Below are 8,411 nucleotides of genomic sequence, written 5' to 3' on the forward strand. Positions count from 1 at the left end.
TATATATATATATATAACTAAATATAAGGCACAAATGAAAGCAAAATCTGTATCAACTTGATAGCTTTTAGTTGAGTTGTGCAGCTGGTGATTAGAGGATGATTTATTTAAGCAATAAAATCAAGCCTTGATATGACGAACATCTGATTTTAACAGCCGGGCGTCTGGACTGTGACAAATGGAGGACAAATGGCCAGCAGCTTATTAAACGCCCAGTTTTATGGTATCAGACCGAATACCGAATGTTTCTAACATATTGCTATTGGCAGCTGAAAACTAAAAGCCTAAAACTCTTGTTCATAACCTTAATAGTTCCTTTTCTTTTTCTTCTTTTTTATTACAAGCTTCTGTTGGGGTTAGTTAGCATTTTTAGGTCCTGTAAGTCCATCACAGACCGGTGGCAGGGGAAAAAACCCCGCCATCAACGAGTAGCTGCGGAGGCATGATGAAAGAGGCAGACTGTCGGAATTACATGTCTACAAGGCAAACAACAGCTAGCAGATGTCGGGCCTGTGTGAGGCCACATTTGTCTGCAGTGAAAACACGTCAACTGAACGCTCCGCTGTGCCTCAATCTGAGCTGTTGACTCTATGGTAATGATGCAAGTCAAGCTAAACATAACAAACCATTAGCGTCCTCAGCATGCCGACAACAGCACTGGGAAAGACGGTGATCTCACTCCGGTGCGTGTCCGTGTGCGCGCTCGTTGGCCGTATACCCCGGGAATGCAGATTGGTTTACAAGTATGAGCGCTGCTGCATAAATCAAACCTGTCTTCACCACGCCGCTGTAAACCGCTATCTTAAACAGTTTGCAGTCACAAAAAATTTCTTTGGTTTGATTTCTCCCGCAGCAGAATTGCTGTGCTGACTTTGGGGGAAGGAAGGAAGTTGTTTTCTGATAAAACCAGGCAATTCGACCGAGAGGGTATCTTGTTCCTCAGTTCGGTCGGATGACCTCCGAAAGCAGGATACAGTTATAAGTCGAGAATTATCTGCGATCATGCTTGTGACTTTAGAGAAGGAAGGAAACAAGGCCTGAAAGAGCTTTTGGCATAAATAAAAAAGTACCCTCCAACTCCCTCCGGGGATAGACACTATTTCCCACCGGCCACTTCCTGTGAGCCTTCAAGGAAAAAAGGGAAGATGTGAGAGAAATATTTTAAGGCAGAGAGGGAAAAAAAGAGCAGGGTTGAGGTGAAAGTGGGCTGGATGGAGGAAATGAGTGAAATCAATGAGTGAAGATCTGGTCCTTATCAGAGGAAGCGAAGGGAAACCTCACAAAAGGCCGGAGTTCACACTATCACCAATCCATGGCCGTCTGTTCCTCTTTCCTTCTCTTCACGCCGGGTCTCTGCCTTTGTCCCTCTCTTGACTTGATTTCCCCTTCTAATTTCCTCCTCTCCAGCTTGTCATATCTGCCTCCATCATCTCTGCACCACCTCCCATGTTCTTGTTTTTCTCCGTGTCCTCCTTTCCTCCTCTCAAATTACTCGGCAAGCAGTTCCCAAATTGAGAACATGTTTATGTAAATCATACAAAAGGCAGATTCGATGTGTGTGTTGCAGCTCCCTCCCTCCCTCTTTCTCTCTTTCTCTCTCTCCTTGTCTCACTTACTTTGTCACTTCGAGTCTTTGTTCAGCTAAGTTAAACTTTGTGGTGTGTCGGGCTGCCTTTGAAAGTCTGGTGGAAGGCAGACAACGTCCGCCACAGGCGTTTTCTCAATCCTTTCTCTTTTTTTTTTTCTCAGCTTCGCCTGCTCGCACACAAACACACGTGTTCTCTGACAGCTCTGCAGTTTTGAAGGGGTGTGGTGATTGATTAGTCTCTATGGAGACGATACGTCTTGTAATGAACAAGAGAAAGCTGGCATGTTAATTTGTTTAGTGTGGGCGGCTTCAGTCATGTGTGTGTGTGTGTGTGTGTTTTCCTTTGGCACGTTTCTGTGTGCATGTAAAGAATTTACACATGTAGATGTACATCACTCACCTTTTAAAGGCATTTTCTTTCATGTTTTTTTTTTTGCATTGTCAGCTCATGTAGTAAAAGTATTTATTCACATTGTGTGACATTACCACCACAAAGCAGGCAGTAATGAAAAAAGCCACCGAGAACATGTTAGTTTTATGTGTAAGTCACACATGGATCTGAATTAATGAAATAAATGAACCATTTGAAAGTCACCTTTTTTAAACTACAGTGAGAATCGCTGTAAACAGCTGGTTGTTCTGAACTTTATATACTTACATTTAGGAAGACTCATTAAATTTTTCAAACAAATTAGGCAAAAATATGTGATAAATTGAATGAGTTGTAATTCAAACATTCATGGTATTAATTTGACAGTCTGGGTTTCCTTCTCATGATCTAAGGGTAAAAGTTTAAACACTTTGCAGACTACGCACATGCTGGACACAGAGATAATAGCTGCCCTTTTTTCTGACCTGAGACCTGAGGTCAGCCCTGAGGATCCTCTCTGCAGACCTGATTGTTTGTTGTATGTCTGGTCCTGTCTTGTTTGAGGATGAGCCAAACCACAAAGTGACAGATGTGCTGAGGAGAGATTAAATTATGGCATGAGTCCAAGGGGTGGACATTTTTTTAAACTATACATTTTAAGGTTTTAGCCTTAATGTACCACATTATTATGCAGTTAAGTAGGCCTATCTTGTAATTTTCTTTTGCTGTTTAAAGGTTAAAGGTTGCTTCTCTTGCTGTAGCATATAAACAGCTGTAGCATATAGCCTTAGGTCTCCCTGTTCTTGGTATTTCAGCCCATTGGACTGGAAACATAAAAACCCAATAGACCTTTTTCCAAATCTGAGTTATTATGTCTTTGACACACAACTGACACTTTACAGTAACAGTCACCCAACATTCACCCAGCACTCTTGTTTTTTCTGCTGATTGCCTTTTATTATTCATAGAATAAAGTTTTCCAGTGAGATACAGTAGATGTACACCAACTTTGTGCAACCTATTGTATGTTTTCTAACTGCTTTGTCTTCCTGTGTGTCCCCTTACACAACAGCCACTGCAGATAGATGACAACTTCTGCGGCCAGGACTTCAACCAGCCTCTCGGAGGTACAAAAGCCATCGAAGGATTTCCACTTTATGTGGACAAGGATGACGGCATGACCTCTGTGGCGGCATACGACTACAGAGGAAACACTGTGGCATTTACCGGCACTCGCAGCGGGCGCATTAAGAAGGTAAGCAACCGGGAGTTTACGGACTTCTATGTCAGAAGATGAATCGTTCAAAGTGGTAGAACATATCCAGGGAATGCCAGGAACAGCATCGCAGATTTGTGACCAAAATGCATGTCATGGTTTCTGCCGTTAATGGTATTTTATGTTTGTTCCCTCCATAAATGGCTTCTTATCCCCTTTTTTTTCTTTCATTGATAGCTTTCGCAATTGCATATAGACTTGCCAAAAGCACGACAGGCAGCTAGCTCTTCAGATGGAAGTTTTCTCCCGCAGAGCAAGGTTGAGTCTGTGTGTGTTTGTGTCTTTTTTTTGGGTGGGGAGAGAGAGATTTGTGGAGTGGAACTCACACTGCTAGACATACTGGAGCTGTGTGGGTTTTATCTCTCTGAGTGCTGTAGTCACAGGATTTTCAAAAGCCAGTGAGTGTTTTTTTTTTGTTTTGTCTTTTTCTTTCTTAGTGGCTGTAAGGTGGGTGCAGATGACTTTTTTTATGTGTCTCTTGAGCAGCACAGGTGAGAGAAGCTCATGCCTTTTTTCGAGCCTGTTTGTTTGCTTGGTGAAATGAGCTGTCCTCAATCACAGGCAAGCAGTAATTTTTCTCTCATGTTCCGCATACACACAGATCATGCGGTCCCTGTGGGTTTTACAATATGTGTGGGCTTCCTCGAGTGCTAGTGTTGAGTAGACTGCACTGCATGTGTGCCAATCAGCTGCTCCTTCATCTGAACTCCGACTGAGGCGCGTTATGTTTTTTTATTTTATTCTTTTTCTCCGTCCTCAGCAGGACACAGCACATAAGTGTCTGTGTCAGTAATATGCTTCAGAAGGTATAAAACTGTCAGCACAGGATAAAAGGAATTCAATAAATACATATGATTGAAAAAAATCACAAAGGCAAATTCATTTTTCAGCATTTATCCTTTAAAAGGTTTTTGACAATGCTCCCCAGAAGGTATTAGTGCTTGTTCTGGCAGAGATCATTAGTTAATATTCAAGTAGCTCTTATTCACCTCACAACACATATTCATGCAGATAACTTTGTTGAAATAATAATATAATTTATTATTGCAGTAGTTTTATCAGTAGAATTAACAGATTTAGAAAAATCTGTTAATTCAAGGTACATTTTTATTTTCTGGGAAAAACACCATGTTAAGAAATAATGGTGTTTAGGAAATCTACTGGTGGCAAAAATAGTGCCAGTCAAAAAAAATAAGGAGACGGAGGTCACAAGTTCTCTATAGTATACATTAAATGTGTAACAATCATAAGCATAGACATGTGGAATTTTGCAGTGAGTCTAACTTTACCAGTGGGTTTTGGTCTGATGAGCCCATTTGTTTAGCTTTTTCTTAGCAAACACCCCGAGCGGGGTTGTCTGGAAGCAAAGGACAACATAAAAAAAACAAAAAACAAACACCTTATGACTTTTAAGTACAGTGGAGGCTGTGTAATGCTGTGGGCCCTTTTCCATTGGTCTGGGAACCTGTTAGAATCATGTGACAAATCAAGAAAAAATGATTAAACAGACACAAAATAAGCCTAACTGATAGAAACAACCTGAAGAAGTTACTGGGAAAAAAAAACAAGAACATAAGAGTGAACTGAGAACTCTGGAGAAAAAATGGAAGTTAAAGTATCACCAATAATTTCCATACAAAAATACATATTTCTAACTTTTCACTGATTTCAAATGAAAGTTTTTCAGTGTGAGATTTTCCTAGTGGAGTAAAAGATACATTTATTTCAAGGCTGTAGTTGTAGATAAAATTTCCACTGCAGCTTATCGACAACCTTTTGCAGTTCAGTATTTCAGTTGTCAACTCCTTTCTTGTCGGCTAAAATAACATGCTCACGTAGACGCATGCATGCCATCTTAGCGCAGCTTCCTGTCTCCCAGTTTCTGCCAAGTTGACTGAAACCTGGCCCGCCAGTCCTTGCGGCTGACCCCTGGACCATGTCTGTGACTCGCGTGCACACAGACACATGATTTGTGTGTCTGTCAAGAGCGACAGGGTCAGCAGATCCTGGATGATATCCCGTCCATCGGAATCCCATTTCCCCTCGACCGGCACATCTTCCCTGCACTTCGGGAGACGGGAGAGGGAGGAAGGTGAACGGCAAGGTGGAGGCAGTCAGTGTGCTCGCAACAAATCAATGAGATGCTGCAGTGAAATGCAGTTGTCTGTATGAGCTGGAGGAATGGCAAAACGGCAATTACTATAAATCAACAGCAGTTTCAGCTACAAGCACTTTGTTAAGCTCTTCCATTTCTTGTTGCCGTGATTAGTTTCGCTTTAAATGAGGTTCTCTGAAATTGATTGGACAAGAATTAAATGCCTCCAACTTGCTTTGGATAAAACAAAGTTTTGGAGTGGATGGGGGTGGCACTAAAAATGGAAGGAAGCTGGGATTAGAAAGAATAAAGTGAAGCTGAACCGCATGGCTACAGGCGGTGGAGTTTTATTGCTACTCATTAGAAGTTAAACTGTGCTCCTGGCCTAATGAAATGTAAAGCTGCATTGTATTGATGTAGACACACGCACACACACACACACACACATGCACGCACACTCTGATACTCATTAGGATTCCTGCAATGGGACTGTTGCAAACTGTGTGTTTGCTTGCACAGACACGTCTCGCCTGCTAGACTCTCTGTATTGATTGATCTATGAATATATAATCACTAATGTCGAGCTTAAATCCACGCAGTCCATTGGAAAAGTGTAGGTTCCTTTGTCTGGATGTGTGTGTGTGTGTGTGTGTGTGTGTGTGGGTGTGTATGTGTGTGTTAGGGTGAGAGCTGTGCTGGAAGATATTGTAAATCTGCACAGGATGACTAATCGCAATGTCATGACTGACTAACCACATGGCATATACAGTAGGAGCAGAATACTGCGTAACATCTCCATTACTGCTGGGCTAATGGCTTTCTTTCTCTAGATGTTTGGACTGAGCTAACATCATGTTATTAGAGGCTGTTCTCCAGTTTTCACTTTATGTGAAATAAGAATTGTAATAAAGTCTCCTTATGCTGAAGGACAGTTAGCTCAGATGGCGTTGCAATTCCCATCTAGAAGTTCTCAGTCATTTGACAGTGTTTTGGTAGTAAGTGAAGAATTGTAAAAAAAAAAAAATGTCCATAATTCCTCATCTCATCAGATAAACTTTCCATATTCATGATGCCTGTGGAAACAAAAGCAGGACAGTGGAAGCTAATTTCTTTTAGCAAAATATCAACATTGCAATCTGAGAACATTTCTGTTTAAAACGTGGCCACAAACTTCTGACCGATCGCACAACATACCTCACAAAGAAAGCAATAAAAGATGCAAATAAAAAAAAAATAATTCTCTTCCTTTTTTAATAAGACAATGAACATTTTATTGCCTAAAATGCAACAAAGCAATCTTTTAGTAAATCTAACCCAGGTGAAACTAAACCTAGTAGAGTTGGGGAGTTGTGGTTAAAACCTATATACCAAGATATTTTTTTGAACGTAAATGCAAAATGTATATGCAATTTGTACAGTTTTGACTTAATTACTGCTCTATTTTTTTAACAAAATGCCCTTTTTTGAGTCTGTGTATTTCTATTAACAATTAATCAATTTCTAAATTAGTTGTCGATCATTTTAATATTTTGTCAACTAATCCAGTTAATCTGTGATTAATCAGATTAATAGTTTCAGCCTTAATCTCTTCATAATGGGTTTTATATACATTTTGAAAAAATAATAGTAAGGAGGCAGAAACATGTAATTGCAGTGTCTGAACTCTAATGAAATGTGTAGAAAAACTCATATACAGCATGTATTTTGGACCTCAAGCAGCAATATGTATAGTATGAGAGACAGGGTGTGTAATATGTAATTTGCTTTGAGCTCTTGGGTATAACATTCGCCAATGTACAGAAGGTTATTGTATGCTGTTTCTGATTATGGAAGCCTCTCCTCTATTTCCATACAATGTCTGCCAGAGCTATCCAGAGTATGCTGTTATTATGTATTTGTACTTCAAAGTCACATAATGAAATTTTTCTTCAGGAGGTCACAGTGCTGTTCTTTGTCAGCTGACATGGTAAACATTGGGGAACCGACTTTTTGACAGTATAAAATTCACTATAGACAGTCTTATTACCTGATTGCCAGAAACGTCCCAAAAATCCAACATAAAAACCTGGAAATCCTTTTGTTCCCCTCATTTCATCTCGTCTTTTGTCTACCTGGGAGAACAAGGTACTTCTGCCGCATCAGGAGAGATGAAAAGAAATACTCAACAGCCCGAAGTGTTTCCAGATTTTAGAAGCAAAAGAAAAGAGATAAGCAGGGCAGATGGAAAAAAAAGGGGGGAAAAAAGGGGAGAATTACTCTCGGCAGTGTACAGGTGTGTTTGCGTGTCTGTGTGTGTGTGGTGGGTGAAATAGAGGTATGGTTTCATGTCATTTCATCATTTCCCTACTACCAGTAAATCCAATTACTTTTCCTTCTTTCTATCTTGTAAGATAGGCTGAGTGACAGGACTGATTGGAGTACAGCGCTGCTGAGGTAACCGTGCCAACTGGTTGACTGACACAACACTGGCACTTTACTGGCTTCAGACAAAGAGACAGGAGAGCCTGGTTAGACTGGAGGCTGTCTATGAGCTGCTGAGGGGGACCACAGGTTCACTCGTTACTCCTAAAGATGATCTAATTCACTCTTTGGCAACAGACTCAACATGTTCTGTTTTGCTTTACCATGGTAGCACTGTATTGTTCCACTGTGTGTTATCACGTCCTCCCTGTTTCAACTTTGTATTCCTTACTAACTACTCTCCAATCCCTGAATAGTAGTTAGACTTTAGAACCGGGGAGGGTATTGAGTGACGATGGTACTTTAGTCTTTTAAACTGGTGTTCATTACACCAGTTTGTGTCTCTGTGTGTATGTTTCCACTCCACTTGTATTTATTTGAGTGTAAGACTTTACAATGTACACACAATGTACACACACCTCAGAAGACTTATTTTGGGGTTGTTTTATCTACTGTTCTGTAAAGTATTTTCTGTCCTTAAAGCATTCTCTTAATGCAATGCCTTGTAGCTGCATTTACTCCAGGCAGGTTCACTAATAATAGTCATAATGTCCCAATACACACAGTTGTAACTGATCAAAATGTGAGGAATACTGACCTATATATATATATATATATATAT

At 40.4% G+C, this 8,411-nt stretch overlaps 1 protein-coding gene across 5 annotated transcripts in view; it reads left to right on the forward strand.

Moving 5' to 3' along the window:
* The window catches only part of LOC103152548 (plexin-A1-like), a 75,228-nt gene extending 71,929 nt beyond the window's left edge, over window positions 1-3,299 (forward strand). For all 5 annotated transcript variants that reach the window (XM_016661166.1, XM_016661170.1, XM_016661169.1 and 2 more), the window contains one exon: window positions 3,031-3,299. In XM_016661166.1, the coding sequence (XP_016516652.1) occupies window positions 3,031-3,255 (225 nt within the window). In that variant the 3' untranslated portion in view covers window positions 3,256-3,299. The remainder of the gene's footprint in view (window positions 1-3,030) is intronic.
* Window positions 3,300-8,411: the final 5,112 nt, after the last annotated feature.

The sequence above is a fragment of the Poecilia formosa genome, unplaced genomic scaffold, assembly GCF_000485575.1.
Source record: "Poecilia formosa unplaced genomic scaffold, Poecilia_formosa-5.1.2 Scaffold315, whole genome shotgun sequence".
In the NCBI taxonomy this organism is placed as follows: domain Eukaryota; kingdom Metazoa; phylum Chordata; class Actinopteri; order Cyprinodontiformes; family Poeciliidae; genus Poecilia; species Poecilia formosa.